The sequence below is a fragment of the Eschrichtius robustus genome, chromosome 17 (genome assembly GCF_028021215.1).
Source record: "Eschrichtius robustus isolate mEscRob2 chromosome 17, mEscRob2.pri, whole genome shotgun sequence".
Lineage (NCBI taxonomy): Eukaryota > Metazoa > Chordata > Mammalia > Artiodactyla > Eschrichtiidae > Eschrichtius > Eschrichtius robustus.
In genome coordinates, this window is record NC_090840.1 from 6,315,118 (window position 1) to 6,335,295 (window position 20,178).

The following is a 20,178-nucleotide window of genomic DNA, read 5'->3' on the forward strand; positions in this document are numbered from 1 at the left end:
TCTTAAATAAACAATCTAACGTTACACCTAAAGGAACTAGAGAAAGAAGAACAAACAGAACCCAAAGTTAGCAGAAGGAAAGAAATCATAAAGATCAGATCAGAAAAAAATGAAAAAGAAATGAAGGAAACTGTAGCAAAGATCAATAAAACTAAAAGCTGGTTCTTTGAGAAGATAAACAAAATCAATAAACCACTAGCCAGACTCATCAAAAAAAAAATGGAAGAGACTCAAATCAATAGAATTAGAAATGAAAAAGGAGAAGTAACAACTGACACTGCAGAAATACAAAGGATCATGAGAGATTACTACAAGCAACTATATGCCAATAAAATGGACAACCTGGAAGAAATGGACAAATTCTTAGAAAGGTATAACCTTCCAAAACTGAACCAGGAAGAAATAGAAAATATGAACAGACCAATCACAAGTAATGAAATTGAAACTGTGATTAAAAATCTTCCAACAAACAAAAGTCCAGGACCAGATGGCTTCACAGGTGAATTCTATCAAACATTTAGAGAAGAGCTAACACCCATCCTTCTCAAACTCTTCCAAAAAACTGCAGAGGAAGGAAAACTCCCAAACTCATTCTATGAGGCCACCATCACCCTGATACCAAAACCAGACAAAGATACTATGAAAAAGAAAATTACAGACCAATATCACTGATGAATATAGATGCAAAAATCCTCAACAAAATATTAGCAAACAGAATCCAACAGCACATTAAAAGGATCATACACCATGATCAAGTGGGATTTATCCCAGAGATGCAAGGATTCTTCAATACGCAAATCAATCAACGTGATACACCATATTAACAAATTGAAGAATAAAAACCATACGATCATCTCAACAGATGCAGAAAAAGCTTTTGACAAAATTCAACACCCATTTATGATAAAAACTCTCCAGGAAGTGGGCATAGAGGGAACCTACCTCAACATAATAAAGGCCATATACAACAAACCCACAGTAAACATCATTCTCAATGGTGAAAAACTGAAAGCATTTCCTCTAAGATCAGGAACAAGACAAGGATGTCCACTCTCACCACTATTATTCAACATAGTTTTGGAAGTCCTAGCCACAGCAATCAGAGAAGAAAAAGAAATAAAAGGAATACAAATTGGAAAAGAAGAAGTAAAACTGTCACTGTTTGCGGATGACACGATACTATACATAGAGAATCCTAAAGATGCCACCAGAAAATTACTAGAGCTAATCAGTGAATTTGGTAAAGTTGCAGGATAAAAAATTAATGCTCAGAAATCTCTTGCATTCCTATACACTAATGATGAAAAATCTGAAAGAGAAATTAAGGAAACACTCCCATTTACCATGGCAACGAAAAGAATAAAATACCTAGGCATAAACCTACCTAGGGAGACAAAAGACCTGTATGCAGAAAACTATAAGACACTGATGAAAGAAATTAAAGATGATACCAACAGATGGAGAGATATACCATGTTCTTGGCTTGGAAGAATCAATATTGTGAAAATGACTATACTACCCAAAGCAATCAACAGATTCAAATGCAGTCCCTATCAAATTACCAATGGCATTTTTTACAGAACTAGAACAAAAAATCTTAAAATTTGTGTGGAGACAAAAAAGACCCCAAATAGCCAAAGCAGTCTTGAGGGGAAAAAATGGAGCTGGAGGAATCAGACTCCCTGACTTCAGACTATACTACAAAGCTACAGTCATCAAGACAATATGGTACTGGCACAAAAACAGAAATATAGATCAATGGAACAAGATAGAAAGCCCAGAGATAAACCCACGCACCTATGGTCAACTAATCTATGACCAAGGAGGCAAGGATATACAATGGAGAAAAGACAGTCTCTTGAATAAGTGGTGCTGGGAAAACTGGACAGCTACATGTGAAGGAATGAAATTAGAACACTCCCTAACACCATACACAAAAATAAACTCCAAATGGATTAGAGACCTAAATGTAAGACCGGGCACTATAAAACTCTTAGAGGAAAACATAGGAAGAATACTCTTTGACATAAATCACAGCAAGATATTTTTTGATCCACCTCCTAGAGTAATAGAAACAAAAACAAAAATAAACAAATGGGACCTAATGAAATTTCAAAGCTTTTGCACAGCAAAGGAAACCATAAACAAGACGAAAAGACAACCCTCAGAATGGGAGAAAATATTTGCAAATGAATCAGCAGACAAAGGATTAATCTCCAAAATATATAAACAGCTCATGCAGCTCAATATTAAAAAAACAAACAACCCAATCCAAAAATGGGCAAAAGACCTAAATAGACATTTCTCCAAAGAAGACATACAGATGGCCAAGAAGCACATGAAAAGCTGCTCAACATCACTAATTATTAGAGAAATGCAAATCAAAACTACAATGAGGTATCACCTCACACCAGTTAGAATGGGCATCATCAGAAAATCTACAAACAACAAATGCTGGAGAGGGTGTGGAGAAAAGGGAACCCTCTTGCACTGTTGGTGGGAATGTAAATTGATACAGCCACTATGGAGAACAGTATGGAGGTTCCTTAAAAAACTAAACATAGAATTACCATATGATCCAGCAATCCCACTACTGGGCATATACCCAGAGAAAACCATAATTCAAAAAGAGACATGCACCCCAATGTCCACTGCAGCAGTATTTACAATATCCAGGTCATGGAAGCAACCTAAATGCCCATCGACAGACGAATGGATAAAGAAGATGTGGTACATATATACAATGGAATATATTACTCAGTCATAAAAAGGAACGCAATTGGGTCATTTGTAGAGACGTGGATGCATCTAGAGACTGTCATACAGAGTGAAGTAAGGCAGAAAGAGAAAAAAAAACATCGTATATTAATGCATATATGTGGAATGTAGAAAATGGTACAGATGAACCGGTTTGCAGGGCAGAAATTGAGACACAGACGTAGAGAACAAACGTATGGACACCAAGGGGTGAAGTGGCGGGGGTGGTGGTGGTGGGATAAATTGGGAGATTGGGATTGACATGTATACACTGACGTGTATAAAATGGATGACTAATAAGAACCTGCTGTATAAAAAATAAATTAAAAAAAAAAGAAAAGATAACTAAATTTTCTGTTTAAAGAAAAAGGGCCCGTTTTTGCATTATATGTGTACTATCATTCCACTTGTGTAAACATGTAGACTTTTATAAATGTTTACAATACAAAATATATTAATGTATGGTTTTACATAAATATAATTTTACAAATATATATGCTAAATGTATGTTATATATGTATACACATGAACAAATACATGCATTTGCTTATGCATAGAAAGTTCTCAAGGCGATGTATTACATCTTTTTCACGTTATGACTCACATAGCAAAAAAATTGTCCTATACTCTGAGACAAACTAGAGAGGATTTAGAAGCATCTATGTGGAAGTTGGTAAAAAAAAAAAATCATGATGTCTTCTTTATAGTACAAAATTATTATAAAATCTATACAGTATTTGGAATAACATTAAATACTAAATTTAAGCTTCAAAAAGTATTTTCAAATATTTAATGTATTTCTAAGTTTTTTCTTGCTAATACAATTTTTTAATACATGACTTCATACTTGAAATGCCTACATGCAATCCCTGATTAAGACCTTTAAAAATGATTGAAGCTAATTCTTGATGACCACCATTGATAAAAAACATATTTGCACTAATATACAATAAAATTTGTATTGCTTTACAACTATGCACAAATTTTAACATAAATGAAAGTCTGTTTTCAATTTTAATGTCTTTTTCTTTTCTTTCATTGATAAGTGTAATGACAGAATTTCTTTGGTGACATGAATGGATTTCCAACTTAAACATTTCCATAACAAGTATTTCACAATCTGAATAATCTCAAGTTTGCAAAAAAGTGTGGGCCTTGTTAGAGCAATCATCCTCAAAGTGGTTTGGGTGCCCCTAAGAGGGCATGTCAGCCCCAGGTAGGCAGAATTATATATGTGGTGTACTGGGTTGAATAATGTCCCCCCAAAATTCATGTCCACCCTGAACCTCAGAATGTGACTTTATTTGGAATAAGGCTCTTTGCAGATGTAATTAATGTGAGGTTCAAGATAAGATCATCCTGGATTAGGTGGTCCCACAATCCAGTGAGAGTATCCTTAGAAGAGACAGAAAAGGAGAGGACACAGGGACACAGAGAAGAAGGTGATGTGAGTACAAAGGCAGGGATTGGAGTGATGCATCTACAAGGCAAGGGACAGAGGGGACAGAGGGCCACTGTCGGAAGCTGGGAGAGAGGCGGGGAGTGGATTCTCCCTCAGGGCCGCCGGAAGGAACAACCCTGGGGACACCTTGATTTCTGGGCTCCAGAACCATGAGAATACATTTCTGTGATCGTGAGCCACTCAATTTGCAGTAATTTGTCATGGCAGTCCTGCGACACTGATGTACACGGGTGCCCACCGAGTGCCCCCCACTGGGATGGGACGGCGCCTGGCCAGGCTGCTCCCCAGCTCTCTGTGCTCCAGGGAGGATGGGATGCTGAGAAAAGCAGCCTGGATGACTGAGAGCTGGACTTCCCCCCGGGAGCTGGGGCTGTGGAGGAGGAAACTCCCTTCCCTCGAGGTGAACCAAGATTGCAGTTTCAAGATGGAAAGTCCATGGGACTCAGCTGTGACTCAGCACCGCCCAGGCCTGAGCCAATCGACCTACGCCCCCAGCAGCAGTTCAGAAAGCGCCCTGTCACAGCACTGTAAATCAGTTCTACTCCAATTTTTTAAATAAATAAATAAGAAACAAAGGGAAAAAAAAGAAAGAAAGAAAACACCCTGCGAGTGAACACTTGGAGGACCACCGAGGAAAACAAGGTCCTCCCTTCACACTCCTGTTACGGTGCCAGTAAAACATCTCACACTCAAGAATGAAGAAAGCAATCAGACCTTTTCAGAGACACCAGCATCTTCAACAGAGAAAAGTGTGTGAATTTCAAGAAAATGTTAAACACACAGTGAATGTGAAGAAAGGATATATTTGAAAAATACCTTCAAGAGTAGCAGTGCATGACAACCTCAGTCACTTGAAACTGGTCAGACCGTGGGCTCCAAAATGATTTTGTGTGAGAATCTTCCCAAACAAGGAGTAATCAGTGAAGAAGTAGAGCAGCTGGTACCTCAGGTGTTGCAGTCGGGTATTCTGAGGAAACAAGAGACTCAGCCTTACTCACTTGATAGACCCCTGTGGGTTAGATGATAAATGCTACATCATAACAGAAAGGAAGATGAAGTTATAGGTGTTTAATTCATAATTGTCTCTCCAGAAGATCTTTGAGAATGACAGTTTAATTAAAAGATACTTACACATTTTAAAGGGAAGATATAAACCTAGAGAAGGGTATTGATTTAGGGCACTCTGTAATATAAGTATAAACTAAGTTCTAAAATGAAATTTTGGTATCTGGGGTAAACTTGCCCTCTCCCCAAATTGACAGTTAAAGAAATGTAGGGGAAATTATGTGTTTAAAAAATAATTTGGACAATACTGGAAGTCAGTTTTAATACACTGCTTTGTTCTTGTGGTAAAAAGTTTTATGTTAAACGTTAAAAAATAGTCCAATCTGGTGAATGTCTAAACCTAAACTGGTCCACAAGTGTCTGCCTTGCTTCTAAGTTTACGACCCTTGTTTCCATTCCTTCACTGCGTTTTTCCATCTGGATGGTCTAGCAGGTAATTAAACTCCTCTGCCCAAAACTGTAGTAGTAGTAGTAGCAGTAATAATAATAATATACATGGAGACAAAATTGGGGGCCACAGCATGAGCCAAAAGCCTTCGCCTGCCCACCCACCCCTGCTCTGCACATCCTGCATCAGGCCCTTTGGAAACAACTGCTGCAAATGTCACATCAGCAATTCTCTCTCCTTCTTTTACTAAACTCAACTTTATATTCCACATAAAAAATAACCACAATAATGTATTTAACCTTCTCTTACTGTATATTTTATGTAACACTTGTATCCCTGAGAATTCCACCTTCTTTTGTTCAACAAAGATTGAGAGGAAGCTGGAGCCGGAATCTCAAGTTACAGCTCAAGTCTGTGGGCTGGTGCTCCCTCTGATGGACATTTTTCACATTACACGTGCTTTTTTGTTTGGGGGTGTTTTTTGTGCTGTTTTTTTTTTTTAACGCAGGAGCACTTCATTTGCAGGCCAAGAAACACCTCGTAAAGCCAAGAACAATCAGGAAGTGACCTCAAATGATCCCTGAATGATCCAAAACACACGAATCTTATTTAGCTGACTGTGTTCACCAGAGTTCTTATCAGGGAACTTGTTTAACAGAGGTGGCTTGATAATAACTTGGAGTAGCAGATAAACTGCAAGGTACTGATCAGCAATAATTGTTTTTTAAAATGTTTGTTCTGATTGATAAAGGATGGGGAGTTTGTATTTGGGAATTGGAGGGAGAAATTGCACCCTCACCCTGGGGACAGGGTAGCATGGTAGACCAGAGGCCACAGAAAATACACGCGAAGTAAGGAGAGTTCGCTTTGAGCAATCTAAGATGCTGAGCCCCGACCCGGACCCTCCAAATCTTCAGCACAGAAGACTGGTCGGTCTCTCGCGGAAAACAGTAAAGAAGCTGAATTCTATGTCCTGGGTGATTTGGGGGGCGGAGGGGGGCAGGAGCCTGCGAGACACAGACCCAGGGTCTGAAGGGACAGCTGAATGTAGAAACCCAGTGTTCCAGGAGAAGCACACCGTGGTCCTTCACTGGAGGGCTGCGTAAATTCATAAAGCTCAAACATCTCCGAGTCAACACTACAGCAGTGGTTGAAAAGAGACAAAAGCAGGGCTTCCCTGGTAGCGCAGTGGTTGAGAATCTGCCTACCGATGCAGGGGACACGGGTTCGAGCCCTGGTCTGGGAAGATCCCACATGCCACGGAGCAACTGGGCCCGTGAGCCACAACTACTGAGCCTGCGTGTCTGGAGCCTGTGCTCCGCAACAAGAGAGCCCGCGACAGTGAGAGGCCCTCGCACCGCGATGAAGAGGGGCCCCCACTTGCCGCAACTAGAGAAAGCCCTCGCACAGAAACGAAGACCCAACACAGCCATAAATTAATTAATTAATTAATTAATTAATTAATTAATAAAAAAGAAAAGTAGGTAAACATATATACTAAAAAAAAAAAGAGAGAGACAAAAGCAGAGCTACAGGTCAGTGTTTCCCAGCAAGGTAAGCACAGGAAGTAGCGACATGTGTGTAGCTGGCTGACAGAGGTGCAGGGCCTCTGGCCACCCCAGAGCTTGTGTTGTTTCCCAGGAGTTCAGAGGTGTCAGTACCTCAACACCTGTGTGGCCTCCCGAGGGCCCGCGGAGGAGGCCCTGCTGTAGGTAGGCTGCATATGGGCTGAGGAAGTGCCCAAGGCTGGTCAACAGGAGTGCCAACCACCCCTAGACAAGGCCAAGGTCTCAGGCCTGCACCTGGTCCTCCACGGCAGCTAAAATTGATCTCTCTGGTCCTCCTGTGTCGTCAGGTCATACTGGAATCTAGGCCTCTATTGAACGCTCCCTGGCTAGCCTCCGCAGAGCTGCTAAATTCTGTGCATTTGCTCAACTGTTCTATTTTTAGGCGCAGGTGAACAGAACTTTACTGCTGCCATTTTGGTGGCTGTTACTCTTTATTTTTATCCTTGCTCTACCTGGTGATGTTTCCCTGTCTAAATACTTCACTAACAAACAAAGACAGTAACACATTACAGAGCTGAGAACCAGGAAGGAAGCAGGAAGGGGGAAATGCCTGTGAAGGGCAGAGCCCGTGTATGAGTGATGCTCTGTTCACACACTTCTGAAGCCACCGTCTGAGAACAGGTCTAACTTCTCTTACTGCGATGACACAGGGAAGACCTCGGTGGCTTTAGACATAAAAAGAACAGCTTTGGGGGAATCGTATAGTGATTATTACACTACTGCATTTTCTTAGTTACACTTCTGAGTCCACTGTACTGTATCTGTTACAATTTCAGAATGAAGTGAAAGGGACTGTTTACTCCCAGGACCAGTGCTTTAGAACCAGTGCAGGAAAGCCTTGAATGCTCCCCCGCTCTTAACTTGTGAATCACACTGAAATAGTCATTCGTGTGATCACATCTCCAGCTCTCCTGCATCCCCCAAGTCCTGGACAGTCAGGCAGGGCCTCCGGATTTGCTTTGGCCAAGGACGCATGAATGGGGGCATCACGTGCCAGGTCCAGTCAAAAGCTTTAAGACCTGAGCATGATTTGCCAAATGTCCTTCCCCCTGTGTGACAGCAGAGGTTGTCCCAGAGGGTGGAGGTGGCATCAGTCTGGGTCTCTGAGCGAAGCTAACATGAGACAGAGACCGTCCCCATTGACTCATTGTCACCCCGTGGTCTGTAAGCATCACTGAGACGTGTGGACACTTTGTCACCAGAGCAGTGCCTTTCCTGACTGATGCGTACACACACGCTAATTGTACATATAGAAGAACCCCCGGGCTTCCCTGGTGGCGCAGTGGTTGAGAATCTGCCTGCTAATGCAGGGGACACGGGTTCGAGCCCTGGTCTGGGAAGATCCCACATGCTGCGGAGCAACTAGGCCCGTGAGCCACAACTGCTGAGCCTGCGCGTCTGGAGCCTGTGCTCCGCAACAAGAGAGGCCGCGATAATGAGAGGCCCGCGCACCGTGATGAACAGTGGCCCCCACTTGCCGCAACTAGAGAAAGCCCTCGCACAAAAACGAAGACCCAACACAGCCATAAATAAATAAATGAATAAATAAAATTAAAAAAAAAAAAAAAAGAAGAACCCCCATATCAATGGGTATTTTATCTTACACATAGTCATAAGAACTTAGATTATCTAATACTCAAGATTACAATAAAATAAAAGGTTGTTACTTCTATAGTAACACCGCGATGAAGAGTGGCCCCCGCTCGCCGCAACTAGAGAAAAATAAAAGGTTGTTACTTCTATAGGTAGATCTAATATTTGTCTTTAAAAGGAACAGCTGGGGGGAGGGGGAAAGAAACAGCTGGTAGATAAAGAGAATACAGTTGACCCTTGAACAACACAGCTTGAACTGCCCAGGACTGAACTTAGACGTGCATTTTTTTCAGTAAATATGTACTACAGTACTACACAATCTATGGTTGGTGCTCAGATTCAGAACCACAGATACAGAGAGCTGACTGTAAACTTCTGGCAGGTTTTCGACTATGCGGAGGGTCGGCGCCCCAGCCCCCATGTTGTTCAAGCATCAATTATACATATAAACATAAAAAGCAGAGGAGAAGCAATGATATGATCAGGAGTTATTATCAGAGGGCCACCAGCCCCATCTACCACAGTCGTCTCCAAGGTGATCAGTGATGTCAACGTGCTGCTCCTGGACCATCTGAACCCAAAACCTCCCATCAGCAAAACCCGTAGAGGTGACTTTACTTCCGTATTCTTTTATGTCAACCACAAATATTTAGATTCCAGAATATATAAATGTCCAGTCATGCTTTTTGGAGATACTTTTTAGAAGATGCTCAACTTTGGGAACAGAAAAGAGAAGCAAATCGAACAACAGAAAAATAGAGGCCTTTACAATAAACCGAAGGAAATGTAACAGACATACACTTAGAGCTTCGATGTGCACCTTCCTGACATTCTTGAGGAGACGGGAGGGTGAGGTTAAGTCAAAGAGGCCGGCAGCATCTGCTTTGCATAAAGTCATTGTGGCGTTTAGAAAAAATCTTTTTATGTTTCTACAGAGTTGAAGGCTTCCTAAATACATTTAGTTGAAAAGATTGGATCCTGGGCTAAGAGTAAGTCTGGAAAGTGAATTTACAACTCTGTAGATGGTGAGAGATCCAGAGAGACAAGTCCGGAGGATCTCATGGTACCTGTCTACACAGCAAGGGAAAGTGAGGCCCAGGACTGGGGAGACAGCTCTGTGATCTGTAATTTGAAAACTTTCCATAAAGAAAAGTCTAACCCCAAATGCCTTAACTAATAAGTTCTACTCAAATTTAAAGAAGAAAAAACCACCAGCGTAGGAGAAACTCCTCCATGGAATTTTAAAAAGTGGGAATACTTCTCCATACACTCAGTGAGGTCAGAATAAATTTGATCCCCAAACTTAACAAGGACATTACAAGAAAGAAATTATAGGCTAATATCATTCATGAACATAAATGCAAAATTCCAAACAATATTAGCAAATTGAGGTTCCATTTCCAGCAGTGACAGAATAGGTTGTATCAGACTGATCTCCTCCTAATAATAGTTAGAATTTCTGGACACAAGCATGACCAAACACAGGCGGATGTCACAGGCGATCTCAGCCTTAAAAGAGGGGAAGCGGGCTGGGTTGATCTAAATTTACTGACTACTCACCTAACGGCTTCACTACCTGTGTTGCACGCAGGAAATGGAGCTCAAGTAGAAAGGGACAGGTTCATCGGGCCAAGGATTCAGAGGTCAGAGTTCGGGGCTGGGAATTAAGAGGAGGAATCCTAGCAAAGAGGTAGCCAAAGGAAGGGGTCCCCAAATCTGTGCAAAACTCCTCTCAAATCCTTGACTAGCTCCCTAACTGTGCAGACCTAAGGTGAGAGTCCAAGAAACAGAGCAGAAAGCAGCAGAAGGTAGAGCCTAAACGAGCTGGGCAGAGATTTCAGCATCTTTCTCTTCTTGAGAGGCAGCGTTTGGAGTTCAAGTCATGCCAAATGAGAGGGAATTGGTAAATACTTTGGGTTTTCCACTGAGTACCAGAAGAGTCACCATACGATAAAGGGCCTCATTTAAAACTAATGGCTATGTCTTAGGGCTTACTGCCTACAACAAAAAAACAACACTTTTCAGAGAAAGATGAAAGAATTCAGAGCCCCTATAATGTATACTTTACAATACTCAATATACAAATTAAAAATATTAGCTATACAAAGAAGCAAGAAAATGTGACCCGAAATTTCTAAAAAGTTAAAAAGCAGGCCCTGCAACGACCAGATGCTAGAATCAGCAGTCAGGGATTCTTAAATAAATAAAAGAAATATGTTAAAGAATCTATAGGAAAAGAGAGATCTAATGGGTGAAGAGGTTTGGAATTTCAGAGAGAAATGGACATTCTACAAGTAAAGCGATGGAGAGTTCTGGTCCAAGATGGCAACATAGGAGGTTCCTGAATTCACCTCCTCCCATGGACACCTTGAATCTGCAGCTCCACACAGAACAATTCCCTCTGAAAGAAATGCAAAAACTAGCTGGACAACTCCTCCACATCAGGCAAATGAGAAAAAAATCCACATCAAAACGGGTAGGAAAGGTTGAAACTTCCATCATAAACCCCACCTCCGGTGCAGTGACATACAGTCAGGAGGGAACTCAACTCCCAGCTTCTCCCTGAGGAGCAAGGGGTTTTGACCCAACATCTAGTGCCCTAGCTTTTAAAACGTCCACCTAAGGGATGGGCCCCCAAAACACCTAGCTCTAAAAGCCAACAGGGCTTAGGGTCCGTGAAACCTACAAAGCTAAAGCAAAGAAAGAAAAAGTTGTTAATGGGCTTGTGAGGACTCCATGGCTGCCCCCCAGTGCTAAGTGCGGAAGCAGCAGACAGAAATGCCCACCTCCTAGTTTTTACCTAAAAGAGGTCTATTTGCATTCCTTAAAATCTGCAGCCTGAGGGGCAGGCCCCTAATTTAGCACATGCCTAGGGGCCACCTGCTGCCCCCCATGGAGACTGGGGAGTCTGGTAGGAGCCATCTCCACCAACTCCCTATGTCTGCCTCCAAGTCAGTTTTCTCCCTGGAAGGAGCCTGTACGCACATCTGATGCCCGGCTTTTGCGGATGCAACCCAGGAGATGCACCCCTTGATCGCCTGGCTCTGGTGGCCAGTGGGGCTTGCATTTGTACGACCTATCAGACCGTAGGAAACACAGAAACAGCTCCTAACTGGCTGTCACCCCAGGGCTCAGTGCAGAGGGAGCAGACAGAAATGCCCATCTCCCAGGCTTTTCCCGGAAGGAGGTCTACTTGCAGACTTTCAATTATAAGATAAGGTCTGAGGATCTAATGTAAAATATGATGACTGTAGTTGACTGTGTTGCATAATTGAAATTTGAGACTTGAAGTTCTACTCTAAGAGAGTAGAAGTTAACTGTTCTCACCAAAAAAAAAGGAAATATGCGAGGTGATGGGTATGTTAAGTAACCAGATGGGGGGATCCTTTCACAAGGTTCACATACATCAAATCCTCACACTGTACACCTTAAATCTATTACAATTTTATTTCAATTAAAAGAAAAAGAATTTGTACCACGTCAGTGCAATGAGGGTGAAGAAGAGATATTTTGGAGGAGAAATCAAAAGATTTGGTAAACAATAAACTGTGAGGTTAAAGGAAAAAGAGGAATTAAAAATGACTCTGGGGACTTCCCTGGTGGCACAGCGGTTAAGAATCCACCTGCCAATGCAGGGGACACGGGTTCGAGCCCTGGTCCAGGAGAATCCCACAAGCCACGGAGCAACTAAGCCTGTGCGCCACAATTACTGAGCCTGCGCTCTAGAGCCCGTGAGTCACAACTACTGAGCCCGTGTGCCACAACTACTGAAGCCCGCACGCCTAGAGCCCGTGCTCCGCAACAAGAGAAGCCACCGCAATGAGAAGCCCGCGCACCGCAACGAAGAGTAGCCCCCACTCGCCGCAACTAGAGAAAGCCCGTGCGCAGCAACAAAGACCCAACGCAGCCAAAAATAAATAAATTAATAAATAAAAAAGACTGATTTGTAAGAATGGTAAGAAACTATAGAATGAATAAGTTCCATGATTCTCGAACCCCCTCAACCATTCTGAGAATATAAAATAGTAAGAAATGCAGGGGAAGTGAGGTACTTGTGATCATTTCTTTGGAGAAGAATGGGAAGAGGTACTATAGCTTCCATCACAAGCTAAAAAGAGAGGGACTGCCTGTCATGAATGTCACCAATGTCGGCTGATACTTTCATTCAAGTTAAGATGTGAATGAAACAACACAATATACATAGTAACTCAATGACATGACACGAGCAACTACTTCTTTCCTGTATCAGTCATTCATTTTCAAATACTGAAAGAATGCCCCTTTTTCTTCCCTTTTGCTATTCCCAATACAGCAGCTACAGACACAGCACACTTTTAAGTCTTAATTGCCTTGTAAACATTTTCTCCACCACATTCTTAAATTCAGAGTAGGCAATGAACAAAACAATAAATCGAGGTCTTAAGTGTGGCATTTGCCAATTTCTGAGTTGTGAATACTCCCACCATGGTGAATTTCAAGCTACCAACATGTTGTCACTGAATGTGGAGTTGGGAAGAGGTGTACCATAGCATGCCATTACATGGTATTTCCTCCATGTAGATACAATAGATGTATAGATAATAATAAAATATATTTAGAATAGGTAATAGATAATAAAATGTATGGCATATAAAATGTATTTAAATAATTTGGAAATGATTTTTAGTATTTATTACATTGGTTTTTAATATGATTTCATTGCAAGCTTATGTAACTTAATTTTTTTCTTTTTTTTACTTTTTTATTGAAGTATAGTTGATTTACAATATTGTGTTAGTTTCAGGTGTACAGCAAAGTGATTCGGTCATACATATACGTATGTATATAGCTATATCCTTTTTTTAAAAATTCTTTTCCACTGTAGGTTATTACAAGATAGTGAATATAGTTCCCTATGCTATACAGTAAATTCCTGTTGCTTATGTATATGGTAGTGTGTATCTGTTAATCCCATACTCCTAATTTATCCCTCCCCCCTTCCCCTCAATTTTTAATAATGGCTGTGTTTAACAACTACCTGTAAAATTCCTGAATATTTAACCACAGGCTCTCCCGAGCCAGGATAAGCCACCTCCTGCACACCTCTGACTTTAAGTACATTGAAAGCACAGCTTTACTGTCCTAGCTGTCATTCTCAAACTGCTAAAATGTGGATTTTCCTCTCTATGAAATTCCTAGTAAACTTGGTACAGCAATCTCTTCTCTTAATCCAGTGGACACATTCCAGTCCTAATTTTTTTTTTTTTTTTTTGCCATACGCGGGGCTTGTGGGATCTTAGTTCCCCAACCAGGGGTTGAACCCAGGCCCACGGCAGTGAAAACACTGAATCCTAACCACTAGCCCACCAGGGAATCCTAACCTTGATTATCCATAGGAAACGACACTGTTGGTCTCCTGCTTGAAACCACCATGTCGCTGGTTTGTCCAGTCTCTTGCCTTCACCCTCCCTCTCTGACTATTCCCTAGGTCTAGTCTGAATGTTCTCCTTTCCCCACTGAGCCCTTCAGTGTTGGTTTTTCTGAGTATTCTCGGTCCTCACATCTTATCACATCTCACACTGCCCCAGGAAGCCCCATCTACCCTGCTACCGCTCATGGGCAGTCATCACCAAACCTATATCTCCAAACCAAGATTCTCTCACCTCCTAATATCTAGACCCACATTTGCAATTGCTCTGTGATGTATTTTCCATCTAGTGCCCCACATAAATTTCAAATTCAAAATGTCATAACACTCTCTTCCCTTGTGATTGGATGACTATACTTAGTGTTACGTTTGGAGTCCTTTCTCTTTGTGTGTGCGTGTTTATCTATTGCAGAGTGTTGGTTCCCATGAGGTTTATATACAGCAACCTATAAATACACAGGATTATTTCAAGTTGATGATCTCCTAAATGACCTCTTTTATTATATTTTGTATCTATACCATTTGATGGATGTTCGCTAAACCTACTGGGGTAAACGTTTCATGATGTATGTAAGTCAAATCATTATGCTGTACCCCTTAAACTTATATAGTGCTGTATGTCAGTTATAGCTCAATAAAACGGGAAGGAAATAAAGCTAAACGAAACCACAGAATGTCCACAACAAACTCATTTCTGTCTTTTCAAGTCTGCTTCTCCCTTTCAACTCAATAATTTATAGGAGGCACCATTTGCCAAATCACCTAACCAAAACCCTGAATGTCATTCTTTATTCCTCCTTCTTTCATATATTCCCCATGTAAGACTTCAGCACCAATTGGCTCTGGTCCTAATATCTCTACCAATTATTGCTTCTCTCTTTACCCACTGTCACTGATAAAACTTTATTCCTGGGAATTCCCTGGCGGTCCACTGGTTAGGACTTGGTGCTTTCACTGCCATGGGCCTAGGTTCAATCCCTTTCTGGGGAACTAAGGTTCCGCAAGCTGCACAGCAAAGGCGAAAAAAAAAAAACTTTAATCCTAATCACCCCACATTGTTGTAATAACCTTCTAATTTTGTAACTCTGATTCATCTTACACACTAATGCCTCTGTTATCTTTCTAAATCACAAATCACTTAATGGCTCCCAATTGCCTTAGACCAGTGGTTCTCAACCATGGCTGCACAACAGAATTACCTGGGGAGGGTTTTTTTCAACTAATTTTATAAATGTATGATTTACATATAATAAAGTACACCCATTTTAAGTATATAGCTCAATGTGTTTTTAACACATACATACACACACAAAGTGTGTAATTATCACCATCAATAACGATATACAACATTTTCATCACTTCAAAAAGTTCCCACATATCCTTTTTCAAATTCCCCAAGCTTATCCTTCCCCCAAAGAGTTGACTCTAAGCAACCGCTGTCAGTAAAGATAAGTTTTGCCTGCTCTAGAATCTCATATAAACTGAATCAGACAATATTTACTCTTTGACATCTGGCTTCTTTTACTCAAGATAATGTCTTTGAGATTCAGCCATGGTGTGTGAATCAGTAATTTCTTCCTTTTTACTGTTGAGTAGTATTCTGTGGTATGAATTTCTCGAAATGTTATCCATTCATTTGTTGATGGATATTTGGATTGTTTCCAGTTTGGGGCTATTATGAATAAAGCTTCTATGAACATTTGGGTACAAATATTTTTGTAAACATATGTTTTCATTCCTCTTGGGTCAGTATTTAGGAGTGTTATTGCTGGATCTTATTATAACTGAATATTTAACTTTAGAAGAAACTGTCTACTTTCCAAAGTAGCTGTACCATTCTCCATTCCCACCAGCATTGTAGGAGAGTTCCAGGCAGAAAGCCAGGACAAACATAGTTCATTTTGCTTGTTTCCCTTCTCTGGCATAGCACAGATCTGTACTGCCTGTAGTTCAATGTCTGAAAATAATCGTTTCACATATTTTGTCTAGTTTTTTCATTGTTGGGAGTGGAAGGGCAAATCCAGTACCAGGTACACTGTCATGGCCAGAAGCAAAGTCCACGTGGGGAGCGGCTTATAAAAACATGATGCTTGAGTGCAACCCCATACTAATTAAGTCTGAGTTCCTGCAGTGAGAGGATGGGAGGGGAGTTCTAATGTGCATCAGCCTTGAGAATCACTGGCCTGGAGCGTAATATTCAATCTCTTCACTAAGGCAAGACCGTTCAGCATCTGTCCTAAGCCTACATCTCCAGTCTAGATCCGCACCCACACTCTCCAACCCCCAACCATCTTTTGTCATTTCTCCTAAGGTTCAGCCATGCAGTACTTTATCAGGATAAACATGGTATTTCAAATCCTTGTCATTCCCTGTGGTCCCTTTTGGTCCAAAGTTTACCAGGGGTACTTATCCTTCAAGATTCCGCCAAAATGCCTTTGGCTTTATGGGTTATAAAGAAGAGCCAGGGATTTCTAGGGCAGAATGTTGTACTCAAAAGAATATCTGGACAACCAACAAATGCGAGGCTTAGGATCTGGTACCACCATTTACAACAGGGTGAGTTTAGTCGTTATTTGTCATCTGCTTTCCTCAGGTATAACACGGTAATAACCATACTTACCTGGCAGAGATTACACACACAATCGAACGCACCTGGCATGGCGCACATAGCAGGTGCCAGCAGAATACTCCCCTTCACACCCCACATTCCACGCATAACGTTTCCTGCAAAGCTCTACTGCAAATGGCACTTTATTATCTGTTTATACCTCTCTTTCGGGTTTCCCTGGTGGCGCAGTGGTTGAGAATCTGCCTGCCAATGCAGGGGACACGGGTTCGAGCCCTGGTCTGGGAAGATCCCACATGCCGCGGAGCGGCTGGGCCCGTGAGCCACAACTGCTGAGCCTGCGCGTCTGGAGCCTGTGCTCCGCAACGAGAGGCCACGATAGTGAGAGGCCCGCGCACCGCGATGAAGAGTGGCCCCAGCTTGCCGCAACTAGAGAAAGCCCTCGCACAGAAACGAAGACCCAACATAGCAATCAATCAATTAAAAAAAAAAAGACTCCTTATACCTCTCCCTCTCCCAATAGATTGTGAGTTTTATAATGACCAGGACTACTTCTTTTTACCTTTGCATCCGGGGGCATAAAAATGCTTGGGATAAGACAGGAGTTTGAATAAATCTCAGATGAATTTAGAAGTCTCTAGTTCTGATCGCAAAGAAAGTTTACAGGGTTCTTCCTCCTCAACATCAATTCACGCTTTGGGGGCGACGTACCCCCCAGTCCTTGGCAGGGAAATGAGAGAATGTGACCGAGACTGGAAAAGGACGGTGGCACTTTTCATCAGATGAAACATCCAGAGGACGTTTTCACTGTGGGGTTAAAAGAACACGCAAGTCCGAGCTGCCCTCCGGGGCGGCGCCCAGCAGCCTCCGGGTTTACGCAGAGGCTTCTTGGCGGGGAAATTCTGAGCCAACTTCCTTTAAGGAAAGAAGCGGGACCGCACAGGTAGGCGGGCGCCGGAAGAAGGGCGCGCCGGGGCCGGGGGAGGCGGGGGCTTGCAGGGACCGCCCCGCCCCGCGGTTGCCAGGCAACCGGCCCCGGAAGTCGCGGGAGACGCTTCGGCGGCGGCAGCGGTGCCGGGAGCGGGTGAAAGATGGCGGAGGGCGGCGGCGGCAGCGAGGCGGGAGAGGAGGGGCCGAGGGCGGCGGGGCCGCGGCCCCCGAGCGCGCGGGACTTGCAGGTGCGGCGAGCGGCGGGGCGGGGGCGCGGCGTCGGGGACGGCGCGGCCGGGGGCGTGTGGAACCGCCCTGGCCGCGGCCGAGCTTCCCCAGACCGGCCCGGGGACCGAACCGTGATTCCGGCGCCGCGGGTCCGCCCCAGGCGGCACGCCGGGCAGCGGCGTCGGTGGAAACGAGTGTCCGAGCCCGGCTGTCAGTGGTGCCCCTGCCTCGTTTCCCCTCCTCCCCACTTGCAGTTTAAGAAGCAGCTGCTGATGTCGAATGGCGTTTGGGAGGTTAGGGGTCAGTTGAGTGCTTCGCCGGTTGATGCTCCGGTCAGACTCACTGCAGAAGAAAGCTCTGCGGTGGCCGTGGGGAAATCGAGTCACAACGTGGGCTGGTTTGATCTTGTTTGTCTTGCATGCTGTTTGTGGCTCGATTACTTAACGTGTAAAACGGGTTCCTTTTTATCAGATAACTTTTCCCTTTTAAAGGGGTGAACTAAAAAGTATTTCATCCTACGGCTTGCGCAGCCTAGTTGTAACAGCTTACAGTCTAGAAAACATTGCACATAAGAAACAGAGAAATAAAACTTCGTAGTGTTACAGGACATTGACATTAGTTAGCTAAATACCAGCGCACCAAATCTTGCTCCGTCAGATGCTTCACACTACTCATTTTAGAGGGGTTTTTTTTTTTTTTTAACTCTCTTTGTAACATCATTGATAAAATTCAAAAAGTAAACATCTGTAGGGAGCTATAATTAAAAATAAATGACACTCAATCCACAAGCCTTGATAGAAAAGTTCTATTACTTCATTGTTACACCTTAATTCTGTTTCTTTGAACAAACATATATTGACCACCTGCCATGTAACATACTGCTAAGCTCAGGAATGCAGAGATAAATAGGACCTCAAATCCACAGTTGGTGCTGGACACTGTTGAAGGGCATAGAAGTATAAAAGACATTTCTACCTATTTTTTGCAGAAATAAGATACGCATATATTTAACAGAACATTTTGAGATGGAGTATGAATTAGTGCCAAAATAAGCAGTGCATAAAATGACAAATTTGGAGAATGGAGAGATGGGTGTCAGGTTAGGAGATGACCTCAATGTAGAAGAGTTCCAGTGTTCATAAGTCAGTTCAGTAGCAGTAAACAGAATCAAGGGGCAGGAAGGTCTCATCCACCTCGTATTTTCTGTTGAAGACCGGTATCGCTAAGAGGCAGCATGGACTGTCAGGAAAAAATGAGAGTTTCTGGTCAGAACAACTTCGGTTTGCATCTTGACCCTGACACTCAGTAGTTATGTGAATATCGGAAAAATGTCTTAACCTCTCTGATCCTCAGTGTCTTTATCTGTAAACTGGAGGTGATGGTGGTGTCAAGGATGAAATAAAGAAATGTCTATAAAGTGTCTGTTCAGTCCCATATTATCCTGGATCAGACTTGCCTGGTAAATATTTGGTTCTTTTTCCCTTAAAGGAGAAAAATACTATAACTTTCACTGGTTAGTCCATGCTAATGCTATTAAACTTAAAACTATGTGACTTAATATCCTTTCTCTAATTTAAATCTGTTTCTTCTTTTTATGTGAAAAATGAGAACAGCTTGGTTAATGATCACCTGATACTTGACAAATTTATACTTCATCCACTGGATTAAGATATGATCAATTGTTGGAGATATTGTGGTAGATGTCGCCAATTGTGAGAATTCCTTCCTTTCCACCATCAATTAGAAAATAGGGTTTTTTGGGGTTTGTTTTTTTCTTTCCATCCCCTGTCTACCTTCTGGTAGGTAGGTTCAAGTAGATAACTGATTTCTTATGAATGTGATTTGGAATATCAAATACACTAAGTATCCATAGCGTTTCCCTTAGAATTTAATAAGAATGTGAAGGATTTGCAAAGAAACCTGAAAACAACCAAGTGATGGCATATGAAGAAACAGAGTGTGTATCAAAGATTTAAAAGAACTGGATAATGTTGTCTCCCCAGCTGGTTTCTTGGTTATTGATTATTGATTGATTATTGGTAATTGATTATTTGGGGGATTATTTTATTGTTTAATCTAGCCACGCTTATTTTAAGAGTTACCCATTTGGTTCAGTTCTCAGTAGATACTCCTTAACTTTCCTGACAACTCGCTCTAAGAGCCTTTCGCAGTATAATTGGAAATAGCAAAAGTACCACTAAGTGCCTATTTCTT

General features: G+C 42.2%; 1 protein-coding gene across 2 annotated transcripts in view; it reads left to right on the top strand.

Annotated features, from left to right (window-relative positions):
• The first annotated feature begins 17,880 nt into the window (after positions 1–17,880).
• The window catches only part of UBXN2B (UBX domain protein 2B), a 30,726-nt gene continuing 28,428 nt past the window's right edge, over positions 17,881–20,178 (top strand). For both annotated transcript variants that reach the window (XM_068525667.1, XM_068525668.1), the window contains exon 1: positions 17,881–17,984. In XM_068525667.1, coding sequence (XP_068381768.1) covers positions 17,898–17,984 — 87 coding nt within the window. In that variant the 5' untranslated portion in view covers positions 17,881–17,897. The remainder of the gene's footprint in view (positions 17,985–20,178) is intronic.